We start from the raw sequence: 23807 nt of genomic DNA, 5'->3' as shown, positions 1-23807 counted from the left end.
TTTTAAGATAAAAACATTAATGAACAACAAAAAAAAAAAATACAACACATTTAAAACTAATTTTATCTTTATGTCACATCAAAACACACTTTATTTATTTATTTATTATTTTTTTTTGAAAAAAGCACCTCAGAAAAGCATTACGCAATCTCTCTCACAAGGCCTTTCTTGACAAGGATTCTGATGTAACATATACAACCTTGGAATGGGAATATCAAGTATTGATAAATAGGAATATCCATATGGAGTTGATTATGCTATTACACATCATCTTTATTCAACACGACAGAACACAAATATTTGAACAAGACAAAAACTTACAACATTAGAAATGTATATTATACCCAACCTAATTGCCAAAGGCCATATCTTTACTTTGTAAGTTTGTATAAAGCCAACCAATTACAAGAGCATCACACTTTTGAAATAACGGGTGGTAAAGGCTTCAGCTTCTCCAACAGCTTCTCGGCTTCAAGAAACCCAAGGGATCCCAGAGACAAGAATTTTATAGATTTCCATCTGTTCAAGCTCGTACACAATTAGAATGTATGTTTGCAACTTCTAAGAACAAATACAAAGAATGAAAACAATATATAACATTTTAAAAAAAAAAAAAACAAACAAACAAACTTTTTCAGATGACATAAGAAACACCAGATAACTAACCTGGGTGTGTATGGTAGCGCCAGACAGTGAAGGTGTAGATGTTTAACAGAGTTCAACGGAGGTTGATGAAAGCCAAATCTGTCAAGAGGAGAGAGAGGGTCGTGTTCTCATAAACGTACTTATATACAAAATTTGGCCCTGTAAAACAAGGTGAGCTTGAGCTCAGCTATCAACTGTGTAAAGACCCACTTGAGCAGCCTCCAGCTAGGCTCAATCTTGAGCCTTTCACTCAACTTTTCAAAAAAATTGAGCTACTCAAGCTCCAGTGAAGATAGGCTTATTCAAAGGGCTTGCTTCAGACAACTTGAGAGGTAAATGAGCAGAGATAGGCCTCATTTATTGTGTATATTCACAAGAAAATCTTAAAATTGATAACATCTTAGACCAAAAATTAATAAAATTAAAAGAGAAAAAAGATGAAGTCAAAGAACATAAAATGAAGGGATAAGTTGTTTAATGTAGCCCAAAATTACAAGCAAGCATATGAACATCTGCATCCTTCACTGGCCAGTATTTCCATTAAAATATTATTTATTGTATGTATCTGCTAAAAGGTTGGTAAAAACACATATATAACAGAAGCAATTAGACAAAAATATACAAATTAAAACTAATCATGACCTACTTTTTAAATCTGCAAAATTACTGAGATCCCTCTTTAATGAATAATCACTTTGCATAGAACTAGCATTAGATAATCTTGAACAAGAGACAATACCTGTACTGCGTGCTCTGAGGTGCATCTCGGCGTAATAGCATTTGCCCTACCTCTAACATGTGACTTACTGGATAAAACAGCAAAACAGCAAAACAGCAAAACAGCATATTAGCGCATCTTGGTGAATTTTTTCAAAAGTGTTGTGGAGAAAGTGAAAATTGAGAAGTTTATTTGTGGAGGCCACATTTGAAAGTGTTGTTTGTAAGATCTACAAAAGAAAATTTGTTTGATAAGTGTTTTTGAAAAGCAAAAAATTGAGAAGTGTTTTCAAAACATAAAAGAAATAACAAAAAAGTGGTATATATATATATGGGCTTGCTAGAGGTAGCTTCCATGGGAGGTGGCCACCACCTCTGGGGAGGTTAGACAGATCGGTGGCTGCCATGTAGGTTTGGCAGCCACCATCGATCGATAGACAGATGTGGCGGCCCTGCGGTGATCACCATGCAGATTTGGCAGCCAAACAGATCTCAAGGACACTATAGGGCCACCAGACAGATCGGCGGTCACCATTATGGCCACCATGTGGATCTGCTAGCTTCCAACCGTGACAGCCAGCCTCCAATTTTTTTAATTTTTTGTATGTAACAAGCAACCTCCACATCTGAAAAAATGAGTTTGTGTTTTATTGTTTAAGAAGTGTTTTATGAAAAGCATTTTTTTTTTTGAAAAATGTATTAGTGGTGAGGACCACATCTAAAAACCCATTTGGCTAACTGTTAATTGAGAAGTGTTTTCAGTATTTGAAAATTAACAAGAGTTTTTAAACTTTTGCCAAACCAACCCTTAGATTGTGAAAAAAAAAAAAAAAGTACCAAAATGGGAAGTCCCAAATTGGTTCAAACTATTAAATGAAATGCTATGGTTAGACATTTTCCATACCTAAGGAGTAGTCCTCAGTTCTCCTCTTGAGATCTTTTACAGAAGGAATGTGCTCCACAGGAATCACCAAGTAATGCCTATAAAGTTGTCATCCAATTGAAAAGGTCCACATGGTCAAACTAAAAAAGAGAAGTTTTAAACATGGTTGCTGGTAGGACCAAAAAGTGCCAAATTCCAAAATGGGATTGACAAGCTAGACATTATCAATAACACAAATATGGCAGAAGAATCCCATCTAGGTGTTTAAGATGTTGCAGACACAATTACACAAGAATCAGAGACCTTATGCCATGTCTTAGGCCCAGTAAACCTGGAAAATGGGTGCCTGGGTAGTGGTCTATGCAGCGTGAGTTGTGGGAAAAGAGTCTGTTTTGCACTCCACAAAACAAGGTGAAATGAAATACCTTTTTTTTAAGTAATTGAAATAGAGAAGTGATACACATACATACCCTACATATCCCCATACAACTATTTTGGATTTATGGGACCCACTGTAACAGGTGGATTCTTACAAGACAGGTGGCACCATCTCCTATACACATGGCAGTCTTAGATTAGTCTAGAGAAGGGTGCAAGACAGCTGGGCTGCAATGGGTGTTACTAAAACGGTGTGTGGAGGGGTCATCTATTCAGTGTGTTTTGTGGCTTGGGCTTTGTCGTTTTGTTGTCTCTTTATTATTGCGTTTCATATTTGCTTTTATGCGTTTTAGTGCAAGTCGGTGTAGGCCATTATATAAGGCCAGCTTAGAGAACGTTGAGGCAGCTTGTTAAGTATTTGATTGTTCTTTGAACATTGGAGAGTGGCGATCTCGAATTCTGCCTTATCAATACAACTTTTCTCTTCATTCGTCCATTCATCTCTCTTCCTAAATCCATTTCCATTTCCATAATTCTGCAGTAGAACAGTAACAGATAATCAATCTGTTACAATTGGTATCAGAGCCCTAGATCTAAGGGAAAATTGTTTTGATCTTGTTCAAAGCCATAGATCCATGGATCTTCACAACTTTGATGGAAAGAATCTTTCGGTTTGGATGTTCCAGCTTCAACAATGTTTCATCTATTATAAAACTCCCAACGATCTTCACAAATACATGTTCGCCTCATATCACATGGAAGGTGAGGCTCTCGATTGGTTGGTAATAATGGAACGGGGTGTAGTTTTTACAATGGATGCTGATTGGGAGAATTTTGTGCGACTCATTCACCTTCGATTTGGACAAGAATCAGAGGAACAACAATGTCAGCAACTCGGTGATTTCATGGCAAACTGTGAGCAAGTCCAGAACTGAGAAGAGGAGAAGAGCGAAGACAGAGCCACTGAATCGGTTGGAGAATTTGTTGAGGCTATTCCAGAACGATTTTCGGTTCCTGCGAATGTAGAAAACCAAGAGGAATTCAAGAAAGAAGAAGAGGAGAAAAGAGATGAAGAAGCAACTGATTCGGTCGAAGTTTCCCAACCAAGTTCAGAATCTCTAGTGGCGAAGCAATTTCCAGATTCGTTTCCTATGGAGGTAGCAAACCAAGAGGAATTCACGACCGACGAAGAGGAGAAGAGAGACACTAAAGGCAAATCCACTTTTATTCCCGTAACAGACCTAGCAACAGAACCGGCAAACGATCCAAAACACTCCATAAATACAGCAGCAGATCCGGTTGACAACGCCTACCATCTGTTCAACATAATTCCTCCTCCACGAATTTCTAAAACTCCTGAGGAGCTAGTTTCAGAGCGGAGTGGGTTGGATTATTGATTTCCAAATCGGTATGTAGAACACTTTCTATCTCAATATTCATATGACAATGAGTTGGATTTGGTGGTTGGGAAGCACAAATGGCGATGGAAGCAAGTGCCAGAAGAAAAGGAAGGGCGGCTGCACAGGAAGAAAATCTTTATACTGCTGCCTACGAGTTGTAAGTTTGGTTATCTTCTTCGAGGTTCCTGGAGGATCGTCTCATTTTTTAGTCCTGGGATTGGAGTGATTTTGTTGATGTCGGGGGGAGACTCGTGTTGCATGTTGTTTGCTTGGTTATCCTTTGAGTGTCATTATGTCGGGTGGGACACCAATTGGCGAAGGATATATGAGGCAGAGGCACAACCGAGGGTATGCGTCAAGTGGTGATGACCTTGAGGTTGGCGCATGCTCATGGTCACGCCCTACATCCCCAGCAAGTGTGAGAGGATGGACGTGGATTGAGCTTTTAGAGGATTTACTTTGGCTTGCTTCGACAGCCTTTATTACATACTATGGTGATTGGCACTGCAAGTTAATACATCTCCTGTGGCATGGTGGGTCGTTGAAAATCCTGAAGGAGAGTCAAAATTTTGGACAATTTTCTCAGTCCAGTAATGTGGGTGGCACTCGGATGATGCCAGGGCCATTGCAACAAGCTTCTCAACCATTGGTTGCAGCAAGCCAAGGTGGTAAAGGGGTTGCTGGACAGAACCCGAACCAAGCATTGGTGCCTGTGCAGACACTTACACAAGCCCATATGGATGAGAGGCAAAGAAAAGTTGGGGAAAATTCAGGGGAGAGTCTGCAAGAATTGGATCTTGTTGAAGAGGATCCAGGAGAGTTTTTCATGGAAGAGTTTCCAGAAATCTCACTCAATGCAATTATAGGATCCCTTAGTCCCAAGACTATGAGGATTATTGGCATTTTGAGGTACCAAAGAGTTGATGTTTTGATAGATTCGAGTAGTACTCATAACCTTGTGGGTGTAGAAATTGTGCCCTTGCTTGGACTACAACCTGTGCAGCATAAGGGAGTAGAAGTTCGGGTGGCCAATGGACAATTAATGCCTAGCCCAGGTAGATGCCAAGCAGTGACTCTCAAGTTGCAGGATCTTTCTTTCTCTACAGAGACACGTGAACAAGGAAGAACCTGGAACAAAGCCTCGAGGTCCAGCTGTAGAAGAACCTGGAAGCCGCCGTGGTGTCTAGCTAGTTGCTATGTGGCAGTTGAAGATTTAATACCCCTCACAGAAATTTTTCCAAATGGCTTTAGTCTGTCATTTTTGCTACGTGTCAAAGAAGTGGATGAGATGGCTACACGTGAAGCCTCTCTCTTGAAAATAAAATCTTCAAAAGAGGAAGGAAATGTTGAAGGTAAGAGCCAAAATAGTGCAAGCTCGAGCACCAACATAGTCGAGGCAGTAGGGAGACTTGGGGGTCAAGAGAGAGCAACTCCCAAATTGGTTTTGCAATTAATGAACATCAAGGGCCTTAGCATTGCTCATATCAAAAGCCATTTACAGATGTATCGAACCAGGAAGATTGATGAAATGTCCCAACGAGGTCTGGTGAGTATCCAAAAATCTGTAAGCATGGTTAATGGTGTTTTCTTCATTGGGTGCGGCTGCTGGGTTTTTGATCCAGGAGGAGAAAGAGGGCTGCGAGAAAGAGGACGGGGAAATGGGAAAGAAAAGCAAGTGGAAAGAGACGGGAAGTTACTTGTGAAAGAGACTTTGCTTTATAGATTGGGCAGTATGTGGGGTTTAACCTTCAAGGTATCTTGCCGCGAGTGTTGCAGAAGGGCGAGTCTGGAGGAAATAGTTGACAAATCTTCACATCAGAGGCTTGACTTGGCTGATTTTGATGCCCACATTCAGCTAGCTTATCAGTTGAAAGGGCTGTTTTTGTGTTTCCGTAGTCTTGTCTACCCTTGTAAAGGGGCATCCAGTCTTCCAATTGCACACCTTGTGGGCAAGGTGTTCTAAAGAGAGGGGTATTGTAACAGGTGGATTCTTACAAGACAAGTGGCACCATCTCCTATACACATGGCAGTCTTAGATTAGTCTAGAGAAGGGTGCAAGACAGCTGGGCAGCAATGGGTGTTACTAAAACGGTGTGTGGAGGGGTCATCTATTCAGTGTGTTTTGTGGCTTGGGCTTTGTCGTTTTGTTGTCTCTTTATTATTGTGTTTCATATTTGCTTTTATGCGTTTTAGTGCAAGTCGGTGTAGGCCATTATATAAGGCCAGCTTAGAGAACGTTGAGGCAGCTTGTTAAGTATTTGATTGTTCTTTGAACATTGGAGAGTGGCGATCTCGAATTCTGCCTTATCAATACAACTTTTCTCTTCATTCGTCCATTCATCTCTCTTCCTAAATCCATTTCCATTTCCATAATTCTGCAGTAGAACAGTAACAGATAATCAATCTGTTACACCCACATTCAATGGTGGATTTGAAAATGAGATGTGTAGAAGATATATTTATATTATTTCTCATCGAAATATTACTAAAAGAGAGAATCGTTACTTAGGTATACATGGAATATACAGGAGAAACACCTAACTAGTAGAAGAAAAAAGAATAAGAAAATCATAAAAACTAAGCATCCAGGGAGCTACAAACATAGCTGTCCAAACAAGGCAAAATGAAGCACCTTCCTGGGGATGTTTTGTATGTGGGATTATGTGTGTATGGTATAGAGTAGTGGGAAGTTTGCCAATTGTGGGGGGGACAACGATGTGGGGTTGGTACAAGAATATTTCCTGGATGTGTGCAGAGTGGGTGCGAGTGCTAAGGAGTTGAATAGTGGATTACGGACTAGTGCTGGGTAGATCAGGAAAAAAAAAAAAACAAAAAAACAACCCTCATTTCCATCGTTCTTAACTATGGTTCCAATCAAAATTTGGATCTTGTTTAGTAATTAATTTTCCATTTCTTGAACTAGTCCATTTGGTTCTTGTTAATTGGTATCTGAATCAATGGTGACCAACAAGAAGAGGATTGACAAGCTATAACTATACGTGCACGGTGTGAATGAAGGCATTTGCCACCTGAAGTGGCAGCAAGGGTGGAGGCCCAAGCTGCTATGGGAAGGTTGCAAAGGGTGAAGAACACCCTAAAGGAGCTGCTAATCGATGAGGGAAGAAGCAACTCCCTGAGCGCATTGAACAACAAGAATAATCAGAGTTGTATATGACTGATCAAGGGTTCTGGCAATCAAATTGACTGGTCAGCAATGAGCTCTGCAAATAAATGTTCTTCAACAGCTTCTATGGAAGGCGACAGAGTGACTCCACAATTTGTCTTCCTAATATAAAAACTATAAAGATGGGATTTCCGTGCTATTTGAGGGCGGACTCGACAAAGTGACTCAATTGAGTGGCTCACTTTTTTGAGCATTAAGGCATCCCATCTGAACAGAGAGTCACCTTGGCCTCCTTTCACGTGGAGAGTGAGACTAACTAGTGGTTCGAGTGACTACAATACACACACAAGGAGTGATGGTTGGTCATAACATGGAAAACTTCTGAGAAAGAGCTGTTGGCACGATTCAGCCCTGCCATGTACAAAGTCTTTGATAAGGTATTGTCCCAAATCAAATAGCAGGGGACACTTTGAGAATACCAGCGTGAGTTAAAATGATTTGCTAACCAAGTGGTTGGTTGCCTCAGAAGATGCTAATTGGTGCCTTTTTAAGAGGTCTTGAAGAGGAAAGTGTTTCAATTTCAATTAATGCTTCACTCTTGGTCACAGGTGCCAGAATTTGGAGCTGATCCTTATTGAGAATGCACTTTTCTTCGGAAAAAGAGACAGATTTTGAAGACCTTAATTTGATAGATTGGCGCTCCAACTATTTTTCAAATCTAAACCTTAAAGACAAGGTTCATCTCCCACAGGGAGGGGGAAGGGGTAGAAAATTGGAAGACGGGGTTCTGGATAGAATGGTCCTTGCAATGTGAGTTGTGGCAAACAAATGTGCTCTATTTTGCACCCTGCAAAATAGGGCATAATACATAACTTCCATCGGGGTGTTTTGAACATAGGATAATGTGTGTGCATGATGGTGAGATAGAGCACCTCCTTTGGATACAGCAGTAGGAAGTTTATTGTTTTTTTTTTTTTCCTGGGGGGGGTGTAATGTGTCTAACTTGTCTTGTATGAATGTGTGTATTGCATGAATTGTGTGAAGTGGGTATATGTGACCTAAAGAGTTGGGTAGTGGATTAGGGACTTGTGTAGTTATTTGGGATATAAGAGGAAAGGAAAGCATGGTGTCGCGTGGATAAGAAAAAAAAAAAAAAAAACAAAAAAACGAATTAGTCATTGTACAGATGTACAGTTCCAATCCAAATTGGAGCTTGTTTGGTGAATTATTTTTCCAGTTCTTGAACTGTTCTATCTGGGTCCCATCACCATGAGATGATAATGCTGGTATTAAAAGCATCAAATGGTCCAAATCGCATACATAAGGTCATTTGAGCAGTTGTCCTAGCTCTGCCATAATGTAAGTATACTAACAGCAAGCAACATATATATAAATGAACAATCTACAATCAAAGATAGATATCCTTACATATTAAGTTTTTTTTGGTCATTTTTGGGGTTTCTTAAAGATTTTACTGACTTTTTCAGTACCTTATTGATATAATTTCAATAGCCTATCAATAGCAAAAATAGTTACTATATAATTTTATACTAATACGAACATGGATATGCACAAGCCTGCTTGGACCAACTGACCAATAATTTATTCTGCCACTTGAACTTGATTAATTACAGCTAATCAAGATGCACACTCGCACTAGTTATCAAAATCATTTGCAATTTATATGGTTAAATGTAGGCCTTTTCCCACTGAAATTCAATTCAAGTAGCAGCAAACCCAGACCGTAACTAGGATATCAAATCAAACCTTGTCCCCCATCCACTACTTCTGTTCACTGCCTTGTCCAACTGACTAGCCCAATCAACTCTGATAGCCATAAATTTCAAGGAGTCTTATCACTCTCCATTCTCCAATCGCTCCTAATCCTTCTTCATAAAGATCCTCTCTCTCTCTCTCTATCGCGTGCGCGCACAAGCACTATCTTCTTTCAGAAAATTCCTTCTCCTTCTTTATTGCAATAGATCCACACTTTCCATCATTCCCTCGATCAAAATTCTACTGGGAAACATGAAATGTCTTTTATTGGATGAATAAGTTTGTCCCCAAGGGGCCCAAGGGAAGTGAGAGCGCAAGATTCAAAAAAGTTGGTCCCCGTTGTGTTATCCCTTGGGATTAGAGACATGAATTTTCAGCTCTACTTATCCAATCACACATATCATTCTCACATTCCAACCCCTTTCCACCGAATCATCACCACCTTCCTTGCTAGACAGCATCGACCTTTTTCAGTCTTAATCCCAACACAGCATCGACATAATATAATCCAAATGCCCAAATTCAATCACAAACAACCACAATCTCTTAGATGGGTCCCCATATTTCTCATTTCCTTTACCACACAATCAAAGTAAACAGTACACTAAAACAAACCCGCACAAGAGACCCAAAAAAAAAAAAAAAATCGAATCAATATCTAGAATTTGAATCCACGAAACAAATGTTTATTCAAACCTGACAGCCGCTGGGCTAATGTCTTGAAACGCCAGGACCTTCTCATCCTGCAGAAACCCGAAACTCAATCAGAACCGTAAATGTAAAAGCGAGAGAGAGAGAGAGAGAGAGAGAGAGAGAGAGAGAGAGAGAGAGAGATGATACGCTGTGGAGGAAGGTAGTGGAGGTGGATTTGCTGGCAATCTGGCAGAAGATACACGACGACGACGCTGACGCTTGTCCCGCCATTTCTAATAATGTTTTCTCAGTAATTTGTGCTCCCCAATGCCTAAAATGCTACGGAGCTTGGGGTGGCCGTTGTTTTGCGAATCAAGTCTTGTTAATTGTTATGTAGCGTTTGGCTCAAGTCGTGGGAGGACTTGGACTTTGGTGGAAGAAGCTTCGATGTGGGACGCCACTTGTTTTGTCACGCCAATGACGCCCACTTTACGGTGGGGAGTCAATTTCTCAAGGATTTTCTCAAAATAAGTCATCTACTTGTAATTAATTAACCAAATTCCTTTTCTTAAGTCTTCAATCTTTAGCTTATTGCACAAAAATAATCTATATATAGAGATTATTCTTTGATTATTTTCTTCCAAGAAAATAAAAATAATTCTTTGATTGTAAAGATAAAAGGGGATATTTATAAATTATCATAGAAAATGTCATATAGGAGTCTATATATTAGCTATGGTTGTTGAGTTTTTCTCTCAAGTTGAAGGTTTCCATAGCACATACTAGTATATTTTAAGCTCTTTATTATAAAAAAAAAAATAATAATAATAATATTCTAAACCATTAAAAAGACTACTTCACCTACACCAAATTCCGTCTTCTCAACTAGATCAAATGCCTTGTGTTTTCTTCCCATTTTTATTGGCAAACAAATCCAGAACATTGACTTATAAAAATTAAAAAGAAAAAAGTCATGAACATTTAGAATGAAGTGATGTTTGACTTTCACAATATGTGCGTATAGACCAACTTCATTCTGGAAGCCGCCTGCACAGTCCAATTTCATACTTCTTCTGATCCCTTTCCTCATTATTGCTATCATTTCCTTACAGCCACTAACTATCATGACCTTGACTTTAAGTGACTTTGCCGCGTCAATGGGTGACAGCAAAAAATGAAAGCAAGCTTTATTTATATACACAAAAGACCTACTTGCAAGGGGTGATTAAAATAACAATTGTGGGACGCAAGAATCATAATATATCATCACGTTTTACTGTCAATGTCCACAGTGGCCCACTATCGACAATAACCCAATGTTGGCTCTTTTTTTTTTTTTTTGCGGCTCCACTTATTTATCAGTATTTAATTAATACTATGCTCATATACATAGTATCAAGACATTTCAATCCGACCTACAGATCGTCCTCTCCATGACTCGACCACAAAGTTGCAATCCATTCGATCTCATACTTGACAATGTGGTTGGCTCTAATATCAAATGATACAAACCTTGGGTAGAACTCACCATTGAAAACCGGTTTGTAAGGGGAGGGTGCCCAAGAGCTTGAAAACCGGTTTGTATGGTTAAGATTAGACTTAACTCATGTGGGACACAAGGATTGTAACATGTCACCTACTACATAAACATCCCATAAATATCTTACTACGCTGACATGACAGGGTCTAGTAGCCCACAAATATCTTACTATGTTGACGTGACAAGGTCTAGTGGCCCTTGATATTTAGCATTACTATTTGTGTGTATGTGTGTTTCTTAAGCTAAAAGAGAAAATCGAAAGCTAGACTGATCAATGGATATTGAGACAAAAGTTATGAGAACTCAAGAGACGAAAGTTACAAGAGTTACAAGCACTGAAAAAATAAGAGTTACAAAAATTCAAGAGACAAGAGTTACAAGATGGTTTGTGTAAATTATTGTTGTTAATATAGATGTAGAAGAAACGTGTAACGTTCAGACTCTTTCTCTATAAGTAGAGTTTTGTATATAATCAAATGATCAAGAAAAGATGTAGCCAACAAAAGGCTTTGACGTGTGGATGTAGGTCATAGGCTGAACTACCTTAATTCTGTGTCTCTCTTTCTTGTTCTCAACTCTTCCCTAAATTATGTAATCTTACATGGTATCAGAGCTATAGGCTAATGCCAGTATTCTATCTAGTATTTTTTTTTTCTTTTGTTTTCTCCTTTGATCATTTTGTCTTATGATTTTCACGTATATCAGAGTGAGGATCCATCCATTTGTCATAAAGGCGCATTCGATTCTTTTTTGGATTGGTTTTGTTTTAGCAAATCAAGGGTTGTTGTGGAAGATTTCTCTAATGTCACATGCTGATCATTACCTTAAAGGCCAGACAACATCAGTTTAATCCTCTATTTGCTCAACGTCGCACTTATTCAATTAATCTCCAAGTTTTGCTTTAGCAAATAACAAATCAAGATACACATCTTTCAGGACGAGAGAGAGATTCAAGGAGTGAGGGGCAATTATGTGCATCTTTATGATTGTTTGGTAGCATATTGGTCTTTTATGTATTGAAAAAAAAAAAAAAAAAAAAAAAAGAGCCCAAAAAAGCATATGTTTGGCCCATGTGACCTACTAAGTCATAGTTGGCCCAATTTCGGCCGTTGTAGCCGTTACTGGCTAAACAGTCATCGATGTCCAAGTCCCAGCCATAGTTGTCGGCCGAAGAAGCAGATGTCTAAGTCCCAACCATAGTAGCCGATGCCGGCCATATCGCCGAAGTCTAAGTTTTGGTCATAGCAACCGATGTTCCAATTCAGCCCATAGTAGCCATTTTTCAGCCCTTTGTTGTTCAAGATCAAACCTCAACATACGTGATCTACCATTGGGTTTGTGGGGGTCTATTGAGATAAGAGTTACAATAACTTAAGAGATAAGAATTACAAGATGGTTTGTGTAAATTATTGTTGTTAATGTAGAAATAGAAGAAATGTTTAACGTTTTAACTGTTTCTCTATAAATAGAGTCTTATATACAATCAAATGATCAAGGAAATATGTAGCCAACAAAAGGCTTTAACGTGTGGATGTGGACCATAGGTCGAACCACCTTAATTCTATATGTCTCTTTTTCCTATTCTCAACTCTTCCCTAAATTATGTGATCTTACAATGTGTTAAAGTATTGATTAAGTTATTCAATTTACCTCTTCCTGTCAACTTAAGTTTTTAGGAAAAGTGGTAATTTAACATGGTATCAGATCAAAGGTCCTAAGTTCGAACCATGTCTCCTTCATTTACCTCACATTTAAATTAAATTCACGTGTTGGGCCTCACCTATTAAAAGGGAATTTGAGCCCACACGTGAGGGGAAGTGTTAAAGTATTGATTAAGTGATTAAATTTACCTCTTCCTGTCTGTTTAAGCTTTTAGGAAAAGTGGTAATTTAACACAATGGATCATGAACATCGTTACACAAAAGAATATGAGGGGTAGACAACCTGTGAGAAGGGACATAGCTACCCATTGAGCAAGCGAGTGAGTTTGTTGGTTTGCCCTTCTAGGGAGGCTCTCGAACATCCAATCCAACCTAAACGCGAGTAGGCTACAAATATAATCATGGCTTTGCAAACAATGCGGGCATCTCCTTCAAAGATGAGGAGGTTCAAACCTAGGAACTAAGGGCACATTTAATACGCATATTCGATCCTAAAATTGTTGGGATCGATCATTTATGTGCATCATACATGCGCGACGGAATAATCCCAAGGATTAGAACTTTAAAAAAAATATAGGGAGATTATGCTACAAAAATTAAATAACAAGAAGAGGTACATACTTGTTGAAAAATCGACTACTAGTTTGTGCTTGAGCAAAACTGAATTCCTTTTCTCTTCTCTTGGTACACAGTTATAGCTTTGAATTCTGAGACCTCAAAGTCTTCCCTTTAATAACTGGAGGTGACCAAAGAGTGTGGGCTATCATAAGAGAATGATAAATCAATTCCCTTTTATGTAGAGAGTATATTCAAAGTTCAACTCAGTTGTGAGTGAATTAGCCAATAACTCTCTAATAGGCTCCTCTATTTATAGAGTTGGGAATACTTAGAGATATCTAATTGGCAAGTAGTATTGGAGGTTCACATCCCATGCTATTCGGTTGATGTAAAACCGGGAGCTCACGTCCCACTCTAATCAGCAAGTAGTATTGGGGGTTCACGTCCCATGCTATTTGGTCAATGTAAAACTGGGAGCTCACGTCCTAAAATGAACGGAAACTTGCATGAACATGCATAGCATTGTCTTTATGAGTGTGATGTTTTCATGATATGATATACAATAGTTTTATGCTAGACGTATTAGTATATATATGAGTTTTAATGGACAAGAACATATATATATTTTTATCGACTGGTTGCATGATTTAAAAGCATTGAGCTTTAACGTACATGGATGTTTACATTGCTCAGAATTGGAAATGTTAGTATCTTTGTATAAATAGGCAAACTGTCATTTGTTCTTCAGCAGAGACGTGCTTGTATCTTAGAGTTTCACTCAAGTGCATGCATGGTCGAACTATTGCATCAAAAGCACTAAGCTTCAATGTACCTAAATATGACATTAACCACTTTTAGTAATGCTAAGGTCTTTGTATAGTTAAGCAAGATACGATTGTTCTGTTGTTTTAAAGAGCATTGAGCTTCAACGTACTTAGATACTTGTATTGCCTAAGCCCGGGAATACTTGTGCCTCTGTATAGATATGCCTTTGAGCATCAATGTACCGAGATACCAGCATTGCCTAAGCCTGGGAATACTTGTATCTCTGTATAGTAGACAAGACTCCATTGTTTTCTTACTTAAGGCCTATGTGTATGCGTGAATCTGTAATGGAGTAACTGTGTGCACGTAAGTCTGAGCCACCAATCCAAAAGTAATATATTGTAGATGAGTCTATATGTAGAAGCTCCCAAGGTGGGATGTCTAGAACTTCTATATATGTTCACAGCTGCATAGTATGCTTTAATGTTTTCTTAAAGGTTGGTGTTTACTGTATCAGCTACATGTGTTTTTAAAGGATAAATGTTGTAACAATGGGTAGTTGTTATTGTAAACGTTAGACAAAGGAAAAATTGGTTATTTGTGAAAACTCAGTAATTATTATACTATTAAGGTCTCATTATGTTTTATATTGAGACAATGAACTCATTCTTTCACCTGTGCAGATGTGGTTAGCCCCACAACCGTGCAGATATTGATACTTTGGCTACAGGTTCCGCGGATGTAGATGATAATCAGTTTGCTTAGTGTATGCATGCTATGATTAGAGCACATCGCGACAGTTATATGTCATAGACTCGAGGGTAGTCCCCACTTTGTAGTTGTTTTGTATGTGGTTCGTTTCCTATGTGACACTTGTGTATTGTAGAGCCAGTCTTTTTGTATGTAATTAGAGTTTTATAATTGGAAGCCTTAAACAGATAGACTTGTTAATGGCTCTCTTGTTGTATAATAGTTATGTTTGTATAGATGTGTTTCCACTATTGATATGTATTCTCCTGCATATTGATTATGTTATGCGCTGCATAGATGTAACTCTGATTATCAAGTACATATTATGGGATGTGTACCATAAGTTGGCTGAGCGACAAATAGTCGTACTACTGTGATGACTCATTTATGTTTGTACATAAAAAAATAAAAAATAAAAAATAAAAATAAAAAGGTTCATCACACCTTGTCATATTAGCGACTAGTTGGTAAGTTGATTTATGAGAAAAGTTCACAAAACCCCTATGAATTTCCATGCAATTTGAAATTACCTCTCCAAAATTCAAAAACTCTCAAATTAAACCATCAAACTTCTAATCTTTTTTCACTGTCCCCCCCCGTTAGGATTTTTTACTAAATCCTGGATGGGTCAACACGTGCACTGCACGTGATTTTTTTAACCCTTATCTCCCCGTTATACCCCTCACGCTTATATGTGAAAAGTTTAAAATGCTTTCAAGCTTGATGCCCAATTTTAACCTTATCACGCGTTGGATGAAAAACAAACACTCTCGTCATTGAGATCCAAGATGACCCACAATTTCATTCCTTGACGAACTAGGGCTGGAAAAGACTTCTCAGTAATTTGTTACGATTTGCATTGTTTTACGGTTATTTCTCACTAAAATGCGTTCTTAGTGACTTCGCTCATCAAGTAAGTTTTCCATTATCCCGATATTTCTTTCTTAGGGTTTATAGTTGTTCCGTAATGATGTTATGTCATTGTTATTGGTTAAATTTTTATTGGGGCTTTGGATTTTTATCAATGTTTTGCAAGCAATTTTTCTGAACTCTTTTACAGATTTGGGTTTTCTATTTCTATTCTTGTCGTACTAAGTATTTGGTCTGGGTCTTTTCGATGTTGACGGAAGGTTGAACCTTGTGCATTTCATGGGGCCTTGTGCTGGTATAAAATATTTTTTTCTCTTGATTAGTTGACATTTTTTTTTGTCAATTTTTTGTTACCTATTTTGCAGGACCAATGTGTTCCTTTCTTTATTGTCTGTGTAGGACACATGATGATCGAGTTATTTTTTCTACTACCTTTTGTTTAGTATTATAGTTGGAATAAAGTGGCCCATTTCATAACTTTGTGTGACGTCCCATATTGCCTGGGTATGGGAATGAAAATGTGCTTATATATATAGTTGCACCCTTCTTGATACAACTTGTGACGTCCCACATTGCGTAGGTACCTGGGCATGAGAATGAAGATGTGCTTATATATATATTCGCACCATTCTTGACACAATATGTTTTTAAGCCGCGATTGCCATAAATCTATCAGAACTCTGCAGTTAAGAATGCTTCTGCGATAGTAGTACTAGGATGGGTGACCTCCTGAGAAGTCTGGTTCGGGGGATCCAAAAGCGGATAATATTGTGTCGTTGGGGGTATGTCCATACAAATGGAATCAGAGTTATTGCCCAGCTTGAGATGAATGGAGCGTGCACAAGCCTATGAGGGTCACCAACGGGCACTCGTTGGGACGCCAAGAATGGAGTGATCCCATGAGGGTCGCCAATGGGGGCGCTGGGTCTCAAGAGGGGTTGATTGTGACGTCCCACATCGCCTGGGAAAGGGAATGAGGATGTGCTTATATGTATTGTAATGCCCAAGAAAAATAAATTGGTTGAAATAAAAATGTATTGAAATATTAGTTAAATGAAAGTTTAGTTAATACATGTATATATGTATATATCTTTGATAAACGTGAATATGCACATGTGAGAATATTAGACTTAATTGACCTATATATATGTGTGTGTGTGTGTGTGTGTGTGTGTGTGTGTGTGTCTGACCACTCGGATGTTAATAAACCTCAACATAAAGAAGATGGCTCCTAGAGCCACCGATTTTTCCAGCTTAAGTAGACTTGGTAAGAAGCACTAGCTATTAAGGTAATTTTGTATGTGAGAATCACTATTATAGGCACCATAAAACTAAGTTTAAATAGAAACAAACCCAAGCCATACAATGTTCTCGGCAAGAGAGATGAACTAGAATTTATGGTTGAAGGATGCAAGAGTTAACAAGTTGGAAGTTACTAAGTGAACAGTATTGAACGCATAGTTGGAAGTGATATTTGTGTTAAGTAATCATCACTGCTAATGGGATATTTTGAGGTGATATATGAGTTTAAAAATGAGTGAGAGAGGTCTTAGTTCGGGTGAAACCAGATAATAGTTAGTTAGCTCAATTAGTTGGAATTTAAATTATAGTTAGAAGGGATAAGAGATATTTAAGAAATCTAATAATGGTTTTCTATCCTATCAAGTCTTCACCGAACACTTGTTTGCTCCCTAACCATAGATCATTTTGCTTAAGTGAATCTAGACCCCTCAGGTTCTCTATAGAAATGAAGACGTGCTCCAGCCCATTTCAGAAAAATCAATCGAAACTCCATCCTTGTATCGAAATTTCTGCAACCTTCCCTACCTACGGTTAGAGTAGAAAGATCAGAACTGAAACTACCCATTCCTTATTGTTTCTGTTATTAAAACATGGAGAAGAGCCCAGTTGATTTGTACACATCTTTTCTTTATTATAATATGAACCGGCCAGTAGCAAAACAAACAGAAAAACAGAACTTCAACTCTCTGTTTTACATTCCTTTTCACCTTGCCGTTTGAGGTTTTCGAAGGACAAGAGATACACTTTGTACCTTATTCCTCCACTGTATGTTCGGTATACAACAACAAAAGGGACTATGAAACTTGGCTTTGGTTTCCTTCCTCACTCATTCGGTTAGTAGTTTTTAAAAGACAAAGAAGAGCTCAACTTGAACTCTCAATCCAACCTTTAATTTTCGGACAGCAACTCTTGGTTTTCACACTCTCTTTTTCACCATATAACCATGTCCTCACTTGTTCTTCATTTATATGGTTGCTAGACTCTTGAATCCGGTTGATACCAGCAGAAAAAGGGATAAGTGCAGCACTTATTTCATCCAAGAAGAAACCGGTAAGCTTCCTAAAACAGAAAAATAACATAATATGTATATGTAGATAAATGTTTAGGTGAAGGAGTGATAGGCATGTTTTGTTTTATATATATATATATATATATATATATATATATATATATATATATATATATATATATATATATATATATATATATATATATGTACTTAGAAGAACCGAAATATGATATAGATGTGCTGTATTGAACCGAAGCACGTGTCTGTTGTGATGAAACAGAACCAGTATACTAAAGAACTGAAATGTGTGAGTTGGAAAGTGTGAATGACTGATAGATGTAGGTGTTGTGGACGTGTATGAGGTGCTGAAACAGAAAAGGTGTTTTCATAAAACAAAAAAGTGTGTCCGTGTATGCTGTATCCAAAAGAAATGGACGTGTGTGCTGTGATAGTGTACAGGTGTGTGTTTATGTGTAAAGTGCTGCATGTGAGGGTGTTTTAGATAGGCATATGTTGTGTTTTTGTGGTAAAACGTGTATGTGTAAGATTGAGAGATAATATATATATATATATATATATATATATATATATATATATATATATATATATATATTGTTCACTTTGTTGTGGAAGCCGTGTGTGTACATGTGTGGCAAATATGTGGGCCTATTTTAGATGTGCACATGCTGTTAGTGTTTGATAAAAAGTGTGAGTGTGATTTGTGTTAACAAAAGAAGTGAACGTGTGTGAGTGTGAGTGGCAGTGCTGTGGTTCGGTATTAGTGTACAGAATTTAGTGGAAAACAGTGAAGAGAAATTAAAGGAGGTTAGAGTAAAACATGTGGGTAAATGCCAAAAAATGCCTTGTGGTAAGTAGGTGTTCGAGTAGTGCAGTAATTGGGTGATTAAACCTGTACCAAAAGGGATGAAAAAAAAATACAAAAGTGGCAATGGGTGAAGAGTATTAAAGAGATTAATCAAATGGGCAAGTCCACGGGTTGCATAACTAAGTACTAAAAATAATATATAGTTATGTATGTATATGTATACTCTTGATATGAATGAATGTATGCATATATATATATATATATATATATATATATATGATCTCATTTGTTGTAAATAAAATGTAGTTATTGAGATATACAAACAAATAATGATTTCATCTAATAAAATACTAGAAGAGATAGTGATAGATGATAATTTTCTTAGCACTATTTGCTGATCTACTATTTCATGAATATAATTGATATTTTTGTGGACCCCGTGGAAGCAAAGGACTGTAAGTATAAATTACTTACTGAGTGTAGTACTGGATTTCAATAGTGTTGTGTTTATGTTTTATTTTAATTGGATGCGTGTGAATGATTATTGCATATTGAGAATAATCAACCTATTAATATCGGGAGCAACGTTTCCCAAAGGTTCAGGATGGGAATAGTGCCTAAAACCGAAAACCCTAATAATTCATATTGGAGTCAACGTCTCTCAAAGTACTAGTAGCAAAAGCGTAGAACGTACTCTGCTAGTGCAAAAATAAGCCAATCAAAATGTAATGTAGGAGACACGTCGTCGAACGTCTCAAACAAGGCGCATTGACGGGTAACGGCTCTAAACGAGAGGAGTGTAATGACTATATTGAATTGTTAAACTTTGCATAGAAAACTGTCACTACATCATTATGTTATCTTTGTTCCTTAAATAATGCATAAATCATTGATATTATTGAATGACAGTTAGCTCACTAATGGAACTATGGGTTTGTGGTAATAACCACTATCTCATAGATGATTCTGTAGGTACTGACACTGATGAGTATCAGGATTATCAGGATCCTTTTAATGATCCTGATTTCATAGATGAGACTATCTAATGTCTCCTTTTTGTAATGGACTTGCTGAATAGTCTATCTTCTATGTTGATATTAGGTTTTACTTTATGCACTTCCTAACCAACTTATATTTTATCTTGTGGTTTGTAATATGACTACAATTACGTAGGATACGAGCCGTATGTGGCTCTTATGTTATCACTTTTGTGTGTATTTATTTATAAGACATTTTTATTATTATAATGCAAATCGAGGTATTTCAATCAAAGCTCTATATGTGTTGAAAGGGAATTGTCCTTGTTGGTTTAAAAGAAAAAAAGAAGAAGATATTCATACTTTCCGCTGCGAGATTTATCGTCTCTGAAAGGTTAATGACACGTAATTATCCAGATATAATTACTTACGCTCTTTTGTAAAAAGCGGGTCGTTACATGTATATTTACACTATTCTTGACACAAAGCATTTTAAAGTCGTGATGGCCATGAACTTATCAGAACTCCGCAATTAAAGCGTGCTTATACAATAATAGTACCAGGATGGGTGACCTTTTAGGAAATTTGGTTCCAGGAAGCCAAAAGCGAACAATATTGTGTTGTTGGGGACAGATCCTTACACTTTGTATTTGTTTGGTTGCTTTACTTTAATGTACAACAGGGCCCTTGTTTATTTTGTGTCTATTGTAAAGTAAATGCTCATTGGTGGGTTTTTATTATTTTTGTCAAGTTGGTATTGATTGTTTTGTGGCTAGTCTGAAGTGAAATACGGGAGCAATGTGGTCCCTTTTTACTTTTTGTGTATGGGACCGAGATACCTTTTGTGACGATTGACACTTATTCTAGTATCATTGAGACCAAAACACACTTGCACTAGGAGAATGTTGTGAGTTTTAATTGTACTCGAAAGCGCATGAGTCGTTTGCAATATAGTGTGTGCAAGTGCAAGGTTGAATCCACAGGAAATTGCGTTGCAAAAATAAATTTCTAATTAAATTAATCCTATTTTAACATAGTACCGAATTTTTGGGATTTTTATAAAGCAAAATAATAAACTAAATTAAAATTGAATAAGAACAATTAAAAAAAAAAAAAAACACTAAGGTTTTAGAATCTACCTCGCCATATCAAACAATACATTCTTATATTTTTTGCATACACCCGATAAACAATTATGCCTTATTGATTGTTCAAAGTCCGAAAAAAAAAATGCATATTAGATCATTCAATGAATCCAACCATTAAATAAATCACAACGAATACCCAATTGAAATTAAATCATCCAATGTATACGTTTCGACAAACAAATCACAATGATATCCTCTTTCAATCGAATGATTCGATGTATTCATTGATTGAAACACATCGAATATCCAACTTTAAATAAGTAATTATTCAATCAAAAAACATACATCAATCAATTGAATTTGGACTTGAACAATATTTTGATAAAAAGAAAACGGGATTATGTTGTGCAAATATCTACCTAAATAAATAGGCAAATATTTGTACGTTTTACTTGCAAGTGCACAAGATCAAAATGATAGTATAGTAGGCAAATACGAGATCATTCCCATGAGAATTGGTAACTTATGCTTAAAAAGAGTTCCTAAATAATTATGATGAGTGAAAATAAATAAAAATATTAATAAGATCTAATAAAAGAAAGGACAAAAAATATTGAAGAAATATAATAGGAGATAAGGTAGGGCTTCAATATCCACCGCTAATCGTACTCAATTAAGATTCGCAATATGCACAATGCTACAATCATAACATAATGCTTAATGTTTACCAGCCACAAGGGAATGATATCTTCTCCTAAAGCTATTGATTTCCCTAAACAACAAGTTAGGTATGATATCTACTCTAACTCTTTTCTTCCTTGAAGGATTTACCATGGTATCTACTAAATTGTTCTTCCAAAAAGCATAAATCTATGGAAATCAGTAAACACACTCAGATTGGAATATGGTATCTATTCTAGTTGTTTTTATGTTGATTAATCCAAGAACCTGTGTCGGGGTTCTTTCGTTACTCTATTATGCCCAGGACTCGGTCATCCAAATTGACATAAATAACAAATCCATACCACAAGAATATGCTAGCTAAACATAAACATGCGAGAAATTCAAGAAACTAGAATTAATCAAATTAAGCATCAATATATAAATTGTAGCAAGACAAATTGAAAAACTTAAAGAGACATGATTAGGGCTTCAATCGAGCCCTAACTAAAGTATTAGTTACACATAAATTGGATGAAAATCATCCTCATAAGAAAATAATAAAGGAAAATAAAGAAAATAAAAACTATAAAAAACCTCATTCTTGATGTAGCCTTTGATTCTTCCTCAAAGCTTGTGTGTTTTTCTTCAAAGGCTAGAGGTCTATTTATAGGGATTAGAGAAGCTCTAGATGCTCTAGAAATCCTAGAACAATTATAAATAGGTCTTCTAGTCCAAATAGAATAATTACAAGTCTTTTCGTTTTCTGAAATTTCCATCCAAGTAGGAAAAGGATTCCAAAATTCGTACAGATTTGCGGTCTTTTATGGCGGGAAAATTTTGGCATGGTAAACGTCCGAATTAGGAAAAACATATTTCTGACATATTTGTTTCATTTTGTCTTATCTTTCCAACGCCATAAATTTTGTCGCAATCAGATACTTGATCCGAAAGTTATGATTAAATTATTGAGACGTACTCATTCTGGATTCTTTCCAAAAATAACAATTTTTTTGCCAACTTCTCTTTCCTTAAATTCAAAATTGATTTGGAGTTTGAATCTATCCAAAAGTGAGTTTTCCAATTTCGTTATAATCTTGGAATTTGATGGATTTACTTCCAAAACCTATAAAATATAAGAAAACACAAAAACAACACAAAACATCAAACTATAACAAAACTAAGAGCTTAACATATGTAAATTAAGGGGCTTGAATGTGTAACATTCAACACTTATCACACCCTCAAACTTACATATTGCTAGTCCCTTAGCAATGCAGAATTGAAAATAAAAAGAAAACTAAAACAATAACTATTCTACCTCATCTGTCGCGGGAAACACGATTGCATTTAGCGTATGCAATAAGCCTTTTAAACCCCTAGGACTCCTTAGTGGATGAGTGAAGTCTCGTGAGGGTTTGCCATGAATGATACCCACAAACATTATGCAAAAATTCAAGTTTATTCCAAAGAGTTAAGTGTCACCAAAATTATGATTCTCATTCATTAGCAAGCTTAGAAAGATAAACTCCATCTTCAATATAAAATAGAATTCCAAAGTCTAACCACTTACAAACGACAAGCTGAAGCATCACAGTTCAGTTCAGTTCAATTTAGTTCAGTGTAAGGTGAACTAACACATAATCATGAGGCTTCAAATTAATTCCAATGTGCAATGACTCAATATCTCAAAACTCACTGGGATCCCCATTAAATTGAATAACCAAGGCATAATAGCAAGAGTTTTATTCTCTCTCTTTTTTTTTTTTTTTTTTTTTTTTTTTTGGGGTCAAACTGTGCAATGCTTAGTTCTCTTAAGCTTTCTAATTGACCCATGTAACGAGTATTAAGCTAATGCTCCCAAACCAGATGGCTTTAAGGCACTAGGTGTGGAAACACCCCTAAGAGCTTGCTAACTCGAGTAAAAAAGGCTACAAACTAGTCATGACTTTAACCAATCCGAATTTCTCACTTTTTGACGTGAACATTCAATGCTTAATGAGGCAAGAAGTCCAGTTACTTAGTGAAAGCTTCAAAAGTGGTTTTTTTTTTTTAATTATTATTATTATTATTATTATTATTATTATTATTATTATTATTATATATGCCCAGGTATCCATCCAACAAGTCACCCAACTTCAACCAAGACATTGAAAAATACACAATTAGGTTCATTTATCATACCTCACAAATTATATGCTAATGTGCGTGTGATAGTTTAGATTGAAACAAATGAATCCTTAGA

At 36.8% G+C, this 23807-nt stretch overlaps 1 protein-coding gene across 1 annotated transcript; it reads right to left on the bottom strand.

Moving 5' to 3' along the window:
• Positions 1-200: 200 nt before the first annotated feature.
• Positions 201-9983, bottom strand: LOC133854021 (bifunctional adenosine 5'-phosphosulfate phosphorylase/adenylylsulfatase HINT4). Its single transcript, XM_062290042.1, has 6 exons — positions 9764-9983; positions 9620-9666; positions 2267-2343; positions 1385-1451; positions 667-744; positions 201-519 (listed from the first exon to the last, which is right to left on the bottom strand). The coding sequence occupies exons 1-6, from the start codon at positions 9845-9847 to the stop codon at positions 414-416; spliced, it is 459 nt and encodes a 152-aa protein (XP_062146026.1). The 5' UTR covers positions 9848-9983; the 3' UTR covers positions 201-413.
• Positions 9984-23807: the final 13824 nt, after the last annotated feature.

Source organism: Alnus glutinosa, chromosome 13 (genome assembly GCF_958979055.1).
Source record: "Alnus glutinosa chromosome 13, dhAlnGlut1.1, whole genome shotgun sequence".
In the NCBI taxonomy this organism is placed as follows: Eukaryota; Viridiplantae; Streptophyta; class Magnoliopsida; order Fagales; family Betulaceae; genus Alnus; species Alnus glutinosa.
This window is presented reverse-complemented; position numbering and strand designations above follow the sequence as displayed.

Excerpts from the sequence above, each read along its gene's own strand:
- LOC133854021 (XM_062290042.1), bottom strand. The coding sequence starts at position 9,847 with ATGGCGGGACAAGCGTCAGCGTCGTCGTCGTGTATCTTCTGCCAGATT. Across the intron at positions 2,344-9,619 it reads ATTAGCCCAGCGGCTGTCAG|GCATTACTTGGTGATTCCTG; the intron begins GTTTGAATAAAC and ends ACAACTTTATAG. Across the intron at positions 745-1,384 it reads CCTCAGAGCACGCAGTACAG|ATTTGGCTTTCATCAACCTC; the intron begins GTATTGTCTCTT and ends TCCTCTTGACAG.